We start from the raw sequence: 11,226 nt of genomic DNA on the forward strand, positions 1-11,226 counted from the left end.
TGTGCGCGGCCCTGAGGGGGCTGTGGGGTGAACGGCGCCGGGGCAGGCGGGCAGGGGGTGTGCTGGGACCTTCCGAGGTCCCCCCACGTTCAGCGATCGCTCTCCATCCTCGCAGGATCCGGCCCCAGCGTGAGGACCTACCCCCCCCGCAGCATGCCTTGGCCCTGTCGCGATATCGTGTCATGAACTTCCAGGCGAGGTTGCTGGCAGGGTGTGGGGTGAGGATGCTGCCCCAGCCCTGGCGTTTCTTCTCGCGGGCTGCAGAGGATACGGCGTTGCAGAGGATCCGGAAGGTGCTGTGCGTGGCTGAGAAGAACGATGCTGCCCGAGGGATTGCGGATCTGCTCTCCAACAGCAGAATGCGGCGGGTAGGAACGCATCACATCTCCTCACTGCTTCCTCACACGCGTACAAGGTCTGGCTGGAGAGGGTCGGCTCACCGGGGTCACCGTGCAGCACAGTCCTGGTCTTGGGTGTGGGCTGTGTCTTGTCCAGCCCTCTCTTGCAGAGCTTGGCACAGGCATCACATCAGCACGTGCAACATCTCGCACTGTGTTTGTCTCTGGCCGCTTCTGACAGTGCAAAGGTACAAGAATGGCTTTCTTTTGTGGACAAACAGTACTTGCCCAAATGTATTTGGGAGCCTCAGAGCGCTTTTCCTTGTAATTTAAATCCTGTTGGAGTTCAGCACCACCAGCTGCACTCCCTCTGCCCAGGCTGCCTTTTCCAGGCGCTGAGCTCCATGGTGAGGGCTCCCTGTGTCGTTCCTCGCTTTGCAGGGTATGTGAAAGGCTTCAAGAACTGAGACCATCTGTTGGCATACATTTCCCAGTCAAAAACCACCACTTCTGCAGCATCAGCAGCTGTCAGAGGTTTACTGAAGTTCACATAATAAAGCAAAGATGGTCTGTGGTTTGGAGGAGTTCAAAGATCTCTCCTCTCTGCTGCTTTGTTCTGTGACCTTTAATGGTTTGCATAATTACTGGGTATTTCCAAGCTAAGGAACTGGAAGGTGCTTCTGGACCAGAATTACATTTGAATTAAAGGTGTTACTGAGAACCTGAGCACTGACAGTCCCCATCGAGGAAGACATTGTGCTGCTTCCAGAGAAAATGCAGCAAATACCCAATCTGGAAACTTCCACAAGTCTCAGGTGGAGGATAGTCATGGGGACCCGGAGCTGGCACACTAATTGTTGTTTGGAGTAGGACAGCTGTTTGTTGGGAATACAACTGGCCAGCCCCAGTAAACAAGTCTGTTCCCCACTCTGTCATCACAGTTGGTAGGATGATAACCCTGGTGTCCCCTTCAGGCATGGTTTAGAATGCTCTTACGTTGGAAAGTACCATTTCACTGCCTCCATAAATGTTGCAGGGAATTTCTACGCATCCTGCTGCAATTTCCGTTGGGTACAGTACCTGGTTCTCACTTGCCCCATGCTTTTCCGTGCTCTGCCATAACAGTGTGTATGAAGCGGGACGGAACGTGTTTGGTTTCTGTTAGGAGCCCAAAACTCATCAGCTCTCCTTTTCCTTCTAGCGAGAAGGGTTTTCCAAGTTCAACAAGATCTATGAATACGACTACCGGATGTTTGGCCAGGTAGAGTTTTCTTTCATTCTACTGCTGGATTAGAGAAGTGCAAAATATTAATTATTAAAAGCCATTGATCAGAAGTTACAAAACACATATGCAGTGACAGGGACATTTTGTCCAAAGATGAGGAAAAGTCAGGCATTCTTTTCTTGGCTCAGCAACTGACCTGGTTTGTTGCTTTAAGTCTTTCAAATTTCTGTTTTTACATAAGTCAATTGTATGTTGCTATTTAGAATTGGGAGCTTCCTACAAAAATTGAGGATGAGGCCGTAGACTGAGCTGTCAGGAGAGAGAAGAGCTTGTTCAGATGTATTAGCAGGAGGGAGACATCCCTGACTGTGTCAGCTGAGAATTGCATCAAGATCTTGGGGCTCTGGATAGCTTTTAGCAAACGATGGGCACTAATTATCTTGCTCTGTCTCTTGCAGAATGTTACTGTGGTGATGACATCCGTGTCGGGACATTTACTGGCTCATGATTTTAAGATGCCGTTTCGCAAATGGTTAGTACATACCCCCTGGCAGGAAGGGGGGCTGGCAGCTTCTGTTCAACCCTGAACTGAGCGGGGCACGGCGAGTTCAGACACTGGGGAGCAGGGAGGGATGCTGACACCGTGTGCTTCAAGGACCCGTGCAGAGCAGGTTGACAAGTACCGAATTATGACCGAAGTCATAACCCTGGTTAAAATACATTAAGGCAGACTCAAGGAATTAAACCGATTCCAACACTGGATTGAGGTTCTTGTGTTCTTTGTTCGACCAGGAGCTGTCCTGGGCAGCCTTTCTCTGGCTTCCCTCCCCCTTTGTTCTCTGTGCTTGAAATCAGAGAAGTTGCTTGTTCAGGGCGAGCTTCCAGGTTTGCTGTTTTCTCTGGTTGCTTTTAAGTGTAACTCAGCATTTCATGTGAACTCCAAGTTGATTAAGACGAGGCCCGTTATGTATTACTGATTGTGGCACTTGAAGAGCACTTCCTCACAATCCAGCACCAGTTAGTGTCTTGCAACATATATTTTCGTTTTTGTTGTGCCCACTGCTTGTCCTCTGTTCACCAGGCACAGCTGCAACCCTCTAGCTCTTTTTGATGCTGAAATCGAGAAGTATTGCCCTGAAAATTACCTGGATATCAAGGTATGTTGTTTTTAAGAGTTTCCCTGAAACTCTTGAGTTCAGAGTTCCTACAAATATTGTCTCAGACAGGAGGATTGTACCTTTGTCCTTAACGTCTAAGCTCTCGAGTTCAGCAAATACCTTCTGCATTTCCAGGACTATATATGCTGCTCATTTGTGACCTCGAACGTCTCCTGCTTATGTACAATTAGCTCAGTAAAGGAACAAGTACTTTGCTAAAAGTAGAAATGTTTTTTCCATCAAGGTGGAATTGGTAGTTGTGTCTCAATTTTACAAAAGATGACATTTTCAGAAAACAGATTGTGGTACAATCCGATCCAAGCCATGCTTTTTAACAGAGTTTGATGTAAATAAATGACTCAATTCTTTTGAAAGCTGCCTAATCTCATGAGAGACACAATTACAAAATGTTATTGCAACAATCCATCTCTATGGATACACATTGGATTTCATGGTCTGTTAGTGAGTCATTCTAAAATTAAATGACAAAACAAGTGGCCTGATATGTCTCACCCTGCCTTTTTTTTTCTTTCTTACCTCAGAGAACCCTTGAACGAGAAGTCCAGCAGTGCCAAGCTCTGGTGATCTGGACTGACTGCGATCGAGAAGGAGAGAACATTGGCTTTGAGATAATTCACGTTTGCAAAGCTGGTGTGTAGAGCATCTTCTGCATCAATCTGTGTTCCGTTAAACTGCTGATTTAACAAGTATTGCTGCTCATAGATCTTGTCACAGAGACGTATTCTCAGTCCAGGTTAAATATGTTGATAAATACGTGGCTCTGATACACCAGAAATACATTCAGCTATCGGAAAGCCATAGAATAGGCTGACAGCATACTCTTTCAAAGATAGCAGTTTATTAGTTGCTCCTTTGCATGGATGGTTGAGTCACTCTTTGATTTCTTCCTTTTTTTTTTTTTCTTCTTTTTGGGGGATCTGATAGTAAAGCCAAACCTCCCGGTTTTCCGAGCCCGTTTTTCAGAGATTACACTTCACGCTGTCAGAACAGCCTGTGAGAACCTCACCCAACCAGATCAAAAAACAAGCGATGCCGTTGACGTCAGGCAGGAGCTGGACCTCAGGATAGGTACGTACACACGCGCTGGAGATGAGAGCAGGCTGCCAGACCTGAGCTTCTGCCTACACTGCTACCAGAGGGAAGCGAGCAAGAGTGTGGAAGATAGGGAGGGGACAGCTTTGTTACGAGTGTATAGCTTATTGTCTAGAAATGCTGGAACGCCCTTAGAGCACTGCACAAATGAGGTAGCCAGCCACCAGGCTCTTCCTCACTTCTCATCTAACCACATTGAATGCACATTGTTAAAGCCCAGCAAGGGGTGTTTAGAAATCGTCTGTCACTGTATCCTCAACACAAGACAGCAATGCCCTCTATAGTGTCGTAAATCTGTTTTTTTTAGATCCGATACAACTAAATAACATCTAATGTTTTACGGGAAACATGCGCTTTGAAGCAAATGTTAGGTTTATAGCTTATGCAGCACTGACAGGCTTCTGCAATTTTGAGTATTAAAATTAGAGTAAAATTAATACTCAGTATTAAAAAGAACCACCTGAAGTGTTGTGATTATCCTTTGGTGGTGTTGTATTCAGTTCTGACTTCCATTTTGTTTTCTCAGGTGCTGCTTTCACCAGATTCCAGACACTGAGGCTCCGGAAGATCTTCCCTGATATTTTAGCAGATCAGCTGATCAGCTACGGCAGCTGCCAGTTCCCAACGCTGGGGTTTGTAGTTGAACGCTTCAAAGCCATCCAGGCCTTTGTTCCTGAAGCCTTCTATAAAATAAAAGGTACGCTTGGGGAAAGCGAGTCCTGGGCTCCATCTTAAAGGACTTGACATGTTTAGAAAGGAAAAACATCAGGGCAACAAACAAACAGTGCTGCAGAGGTGGTTTCCTCTTCCTCTGCCATGAGCACTGAGCAGAACTGAAATTTTTCCCAATAGTGTGGCCCCACTGCCACAATATGACTCAGATCTGTTGTTCACCACAGTGACACATGATCATGAAGAAGGCAGCGTGGTCTTCAGCTGGAAGAGGAACCGGCTCTTTAATCACACAGCGTGCCTGGTCCTTTACCAGATGTGTATGGAGGTAGGAAAGCTCATAAATAGTTATATAATCCAGTGTCGGCTGAACATTCCTGCATCCGTCTCACTCAAGACGTTTAAAGAACTGTTTGTATAAACTCTTAAAGGAGATTTTGCATTTTGCTTACTCTGTGTTTAGGATCCAGTAGCAACTGTTGTTGAGGTTGGGAGCAAGCCAAAGAGCAAGTGGAGGCCCCTGGCCCTGGACACTGTGGTACGTTTGAACTACGCTGAAAGGACTTCTCTAAAAGAAGCTTGGCCAGATATTTTACTCACCACTCTGAATTATGCACAAATACATTTTTTTCTGGCTCCTCCCAACGCAGGAACTTGAGAAGTTGGCTTCCCGCAAACTGAAAATAAACGCAAAGGAAACCATGAGAATAGCAGAAAAACTCTATACTCAAGGGTAAGAAAGCAAGACGTGGCTTGATAAACTTAGTTCTTTCAAAAATAAATGGCCTTTCATCCAAAATGGGAGGCAACTTGGAGCACCTCTTAAAGTGCTCTTCTGTCTTTCTTCTTAAGGTTCATTAGCTACCCCCGAACTGAGACCAACATTTTCCCCAAGGAGCTGAACCTCTCTGCCTTAGTACAGCAGCAAACGCAGGACCCAAACTGGGGAGCATTTGCGCAGAGGATTTTGGATCAGGGTGGGCCAACCCCTCGGAATGGAACCAAATCAGATCAGGCTCACCCTCCCATTCACCCCACAAAGTACACTGCTAACCTGCAGGTGAGTTAGCAGAGGCCGAGGTAACTGGAGGGTTTGCATTGCTTGAGAAAGAAAGATAAAAGTGCAGTATGCTCACCTGAGATCTCACTGATATTTCTTGATGTTTTATCAACACTGGAGAGGCTCTGACCCTCTTTTACGTTTGATATTAGGGTGATGAGCAGAGACTATATGAATTCATCGTGCGCCATTTTTTGGCCTGCTGCTCTCAAGATGCCAAGGGACAGGAGACAACTGTGGAGATTGACATTGCTAATGAGCGATTCATTGCTCAAGGACTAATGATCCTGGCCCGAAACTATCTGGAAGTCTATCCTTATGAGAAGTGGAGTGATAAGGTAATACCCTGGAATAATGTAGATGGGAGAGGCTAAAATCGTTATTGTGCCAGCTTTGGATAGATTCTTCCCATTCTGACACCACAGCAGAGACCATCCAGGGCTGTGGGTTGACTTTTCTTACGAAGAGGAACTGCAATTGCTATTTGGGGTCTCTCTGGCAGCTCATTGCTGGCTAATCCTGAGGACCCTGAGCCTAGATCTCCTCCAGAACAGGGTGCTGCTCTCTTACTGCGCTGGCCTGCTCTTAGTGTGACATTTTATCTTTTGTGAATGGACCAGAAGGCAGCTTCAAAGAGATTCTCCTTCCCTTCAGGTTATCCCACTGTATCAGAAAGGGTCTCGCTTTCAGCCCACTACAGTGGAGATGGTGGATGGGGAAACCAGCCCTCCATTGCTCCTCACAGAAGCGGATCTGATCGCTCTCATGGAGAAACATGGCATTGGTCAGTATTGGCAGCATGGCCTCTCGCTTTTGGGAGAGCTTTCTTCATAAGCTTCTTCTCAACTTCCCTAACTCCAATTTTGTCCCACCCTCAGAGTAGGGAATTCTCCAAATGTCACTTCAGATAAGAAATCACTTAAAAGTACAGAACAAAGGGATAGTAGAGACCTGCATGCGCAGTCCAAGGATCCTAAGGAGTCTGCAGCGTGCCTCCGGTACCTAGGGAGGTGTGCAAGTTAGGGTCCAGGGTGTGCCTCCCAGCACACTGTTGGCTTCAGGTGCTGACAGTGCTGCTCCTGACCAGAAGTTGTCTCCTTGTCCCTTGAGCACCTTGCACTCAGCACAGGGGAAATCACTTCTTGACGCTTAATTCGAGTAACCACCTCTCTGCTTTCAGGGACTGACGCCACTCACGCCGAGCACATTGAGACAATTAAGACGCGGATGTATGTGGGCCTTACAGCGGACCAGCGGTTCCTCCCAGGCCACCTGGGCATGGGGCTGGTTGAAGGTAAGCGCAGTGCCTGTTAGGAAGATGGCAGGTTCCTTACTTGCTCCTTCCTTTCGCTCACCGTGCGGTATGTTCCTCAGGCTATGATTCCATGGGCTACGAGATGTCCAAGCCTGACCTTCGAGCTGAGCTGGAAGCTGATCTGAAACTGATCTGTGAAGGGAAGAAAGACAAATCTGTTGTGTTGCAGCAGCAGGTCCAGAAGTACAAACAAGTATTCATCGAAGCTGTGGCCAGAGCCAACAAGTGAGTCCTGTCTTTGCCCTCTTCTGTTTGCTTTGCTGTTCTGTGAGGTCCTGGCTTCTCATCTGGGGCTCAGCCTGGGGTGGGATCCTGTCACACTGTTCCCCTGGAGCTCTGCCCAGTGCGTGTAGGCATTCGCATGGGAAGGGATAACTCGCAGCCTGGCACCCTGTCATGAGTTAGTGCCAACTAACTGCTCGTCTTGGTTTAAACCCTTAAGATTAAATTCTGAGCTGGCTGAAGGAGACGGCAACGTGCACTGACCCCTCTCATGTTGTACCCACACCTAGCCTGTTCCCGAGGCGTGGTGTTGAATCAACATACTCGTGGAGAAGCTCAGGGAGGCTGTGTGGAGGGCTGCAGGCACTAATTCACTGCAGGGCCTGATGGCTCTTTGCAGAGGAGACACACAGGATGCTCTGCTTGTTTCTTCATAGGTTGGACGAGGCTCTGTCTCAGTATTTTGGAGAAGCCACAGAAATTGCAGAGCAAGAGGAGGTCTACCCAGCAATGCCCGTGTCCGTTCGGAAGTGTCCACAGTGCAACAATGACATGGTCCTGAAGACCAAAAAGAACGGCGGGTTGGTGATCTTCCTTCTTGTAGAAAGTAGCGTCTGTGTTCTGTTTTTCTAGGTGTTGTTCGTTTACCTCCTCTCTGCAGCAAGCATGAAAACTTGGGCTGCAGCTAGCAAACTCCACCAGCTACATAAGCTGTGTGGACTCAGCTGAACCTCTCTCTCAAGTATGTACTTGCCCTTAGAAATACTTTTTGACAATTTCTGATGGCTGAGAAGACAGGAGAACAGATCACTGACTGTCTTGACTTTACCTCTTCCTCATCCGGTGCCTTTGTCCCTCGGCAGGTTCTATCTCAGCTGCATGGGCTATCCAGCTTGTAAAACTGCAGTTTGGTTTCCTGATTTCGTGCTGGACGTGGCCAGGGACGAGAGTATCTGTGCCGTGTGTCAACCACATCCAGTTCACAGGTGGGTCATCCCAGTTACCCCCCAGGGAAATGCAGCCCCTCAGACATTACGTGTTAGCCATCAGGGCCAGAGACTTCCACGGGCAGGCTGGGCAACCATTTTCTGTTCCAGTTTTGCAAAGCACTGTCCTGGCTTGGGGGTAGAAAGAAGAGGGGTTGGGGAAATTGGTGCAAGTATAGCAGAAGTTAAAAAAAAAAAAAAAATCAAGTCCAAATCGAGGACTTCTATTTTTCCTTTCTTTTAGGCTGAAGTTTAAATTCAAGAGAGGTAGTGTTCCACCCGTGATGCCGCTGGAGTTTGTTGGTTGCATCGGAGGCTGTGATGAGATGCTGAAAGAGCTCTTGGACCTGAAGTATTTGCACAGGTCGTCCCAACCCGCATCCTCAGCCAGCCAGCAAGCTAATCACTCGGAGCTCAGCAACTCCTTTAACAGAGCTGCTGGTGAAAGCCGGCACGCGAGGGGGACCACAAACCCGGCAGCAGGACATCTGCTCTCCTTGAGCTCCGCAAGGACACCCAGGCCTGCTCCTTCCGCTGCTCCAGACGATGGGAACAACGCGGTGGTGTGCAACTGCGGGAACGAAGCCCTGCTGTTAACTGTGCGCAAGGAAGGGCCCAACCAAGGCAGGCAGTTTTACAAATGCAGCACCAGTACCTGCAACTTTTTTCTCTGGGCTGATCAGCAGTCGGAGGACAGGAGCAACGTGGCTCCGCGGGGCTCTGCGCTGCCCCAGCCCTTTGCAGGAAGGGGCCCAGCGGGATTTCAGCGCCCAGGAGGAGGGAGAGGCCCAGAGCCCTTTGGAAGCAACAGCTCCGATTCAGGAGGCAGCACGGTCTGCAAATGCGACCAGCCCGCCGTCACGCGCACCGTCCAAAAGGACGGGCCCAACAAAGGGCGGCAGTTCCACACCTGCCCTAAACCCCGAGAGCAGCAGTGCGGCTTCTTCCAGTGGGCAGATGAAAACGTGGCACCAGGTAAGGCTGGGCGTGGGGTGAGACGCAGGGTTGGAGGCTGTTCTTGAAGATAAACTGAACACGCTTCTCACACATGCAACATGCTACCACAGTACGATGGCTCTTGTAGCAACTTGTACATTTAACAGGCTTCAGGTTTGTCTTTAGAACATTTGTCAGCAGCATTTTAACCCTTCAAATGTTGCTTGTAACAGCTGAGTGTGGCTTACCTTTCTGAGTGCTAGCAGGATGTGTCCTCACAGCAGACATCTGCTGAGCTCCAAGCAGGATGCTTTGCTTCTACACGTAGTAAGCTTGAATGTCTGTCCGTGAATCATCGCATAAAAGCCCAGCACTCTATTGGGGAATTTGTCCTCCCAAATTACGGTGCTCAGCTTTGTGAGAGCTGTTACCGGCTTGGTGCAGAGTTGAAGCAGTGGTACCACTTTTGGAGATCTTAAACCCCATTCTGTCAGACCAGGGAAACCGTGCTACTCCCTCTGCCCTGGTTTAGGAATGCAGAGAAAGGCCACGGCTCTCTGAAGCTTTGATCAGAGCTGAGAAACAGTCTGGGTGCTGTGGAAAGACGCTGAAAACAAGTACCCATACAAAAATAATCACAAAATAAGGATACAAAAGGAAGAGCACTGACACACAGGGACAGTAAACGAAGTACAGAGGCGGAGATGTGGTCTGAGAGAGATCTTCAACACTGGCGTCCTCCTCCTGCCTAGAGATTTGGGCCTAAAAGGGTAGAATCAAGTTTTCAAACCTACTTAACACCCAAGTTCTGCTCTGGCATGTTTTGTTGTTTCTGTTTCAGCTGTAGGCCAGAGCATGCAACCAGGCAGATCGGTTTCCCCTGTTCTGTTCCTACATTTCTCTAATGCTGCAAGACAAACGGGTGACATTTAACTGGTTAGACAAACCTGAAGCAAGTGTAGGGATAATCTGAGTGGTGGGGACAGTAAACTCCTCGATCTGCCATTTTGAACTTATCTTCCATTTCTCACCTACTTATATTTTCAAAGGTACTTAAATGCAAGTTGTTTCTCTCTAGGGCCTTCCGGAGACATCTCCTTCAACCACTTTGGGAGCAGTGGACCCTCAAGAGGGTTGGGAAGTAAAGCCAAGAGACCAGGCAGCCTCTCCTCAGGAGCCACCGCCAAGAAACCACGGACCTGTAGCATCTGCCACCAGGCTGGTCACACGAGGAAGACCTGCCCTCAGAACCACTGAGCCTGGATGGACGTCTCTCGAGAGCTTGAAAGGTCCAGGGCTGCAAGCTGCTACAGGAGCAGCTACTGCTGAAAGGAACCAGAGTGTAGAAACGGTCTGCGGAGTGCTTTCTGGAAGCGCTGGTTGCAGGCGGCTCCTGCCGAGGGATGCCATCGTCACGCGTGCATCACAGGCCTGGGCAGCAGGGGTTCAACCAGCTTTGAAAGGTGGCTCCGCTGCTGGTGTCACCCTTTGTTTTCAGCTGCTCTTCTGCTGAGCAGATTGAGATTGTCTAAACATTTCAAGGAAGCATTTGGAAACGGAATCTGCAGAGAAAACAGAACTGGATCTAGTCCGCCTGCAGCTCCCGCCGGGACGGTGGTTGTACGCGAGGAAGAGCTGGATCGTGGCCACGAGGACAGACACCAGGGCTGCTCAACTCTTCCCAGTCTCTGGCTTTCCACAGTGTGGAATTTTATTTTCAGTTCCCTTCTAAGTTGATGTTTGCTGAGCAACATTCCCCTTTCTTTTTTCATCACGGCGCCGTACCCCTTACCTTGGTTGTCGGTGCCAGTGAAGGAGAGCCAGGTGCAGAGACGCTGGATCTGATGCTTGCCCTGAAAGGGAAGCTCAGCTGCAGTGCTCAGGAAAAGCCTTTGTTTTAGCTCCTGAATTTGAAACCGAGTTCTTCCTCAAACTTTGAGACATGCCTCTGTGATGCTGCTAGCTGATGGAAGTTATTTTTGTCAAACTAATAAGTTTCTTATTAAAAGATTATTTAATTTTTAAATTTGATACAGTGACATCTTAACTCTGCCTTATTATTTCTTCCTACTTAAAACAGTTAAGCTGTCACTGCAAAAGCACCCACCCAAATCTTGCTCTTTCCACTCCTCGGAACAACACAGCAGCTTTCTTGGCAGAAGCTCCCCGCAATTATTTAGAAGTGAGCTGCAGAGGGGTAGG

General features: G+C 48.5%; 1 protein-coding gene across 1 annotated transcript; it reads left to right on the forward strand.

Annotated features, from left to right (window-relative positions):
• The first annotated feature begins 170 nt into the window (after nucleotides 1–170).
• TOP3A (topoisomerase (DNA) III alpha) lies at nucleotides 171–11,050 on the forward strand. Its single transcript, XM_010075437.1, has 19 exons — nucleotides 171–368; nucleotides 1,540–1,599; nucleotides 2,022–2,095; nucleotides 2,645–2,720; nucleotides 3,263–3,371; nucleotides 3,666–3,809; nucleotides 4,360–4,530; nucleotides 4,733–4,833; nucleotides 4,969–5,043; nucleotides 5,156–5,238; nucleotides 5,358–5,565; nucleotides 5,718–5,903; nucleotides 6,220–6,349; nucleotides 6,746–6,859; nucleotides 6,940–7,105; nucleotides 7,540–7,683; nucleotides 7,966–8,088; nucleotides 8,333–9,063; nucleotides 10,103–11,050. Exons 1-19 carry the CDS (start codon nucleotides 183–185, stop codon nucleotides 10,279–10,281), a joined length of 3,060 nt encoding a protein of 1,019 aa, XP_010073739.1. The 5' UTR covers nucleotides 171–182; the 3' UTR covers nucleotides 10,282–11,050.
• Nucleotides 11,051–11,226: the final 176 nt, after the last annotated feature.

The sequence above is a fragment of the Pterocles gutturalis genome, unplaced genomic scaffold (assembly GCF_000699245.1).
Source record: "Pterocles gutturalis isolate BGI_N339 unplaced genomic scaffold, ASM69924v1 scaffold26457, whole genome shotgun sequence".
Taxonomy (NCBI): Eukaryota; Metazoa; Chordata; class Aves; order Pterocliformes; family Pteroclidae; genus Pterocles; species Pterocles gutturalis.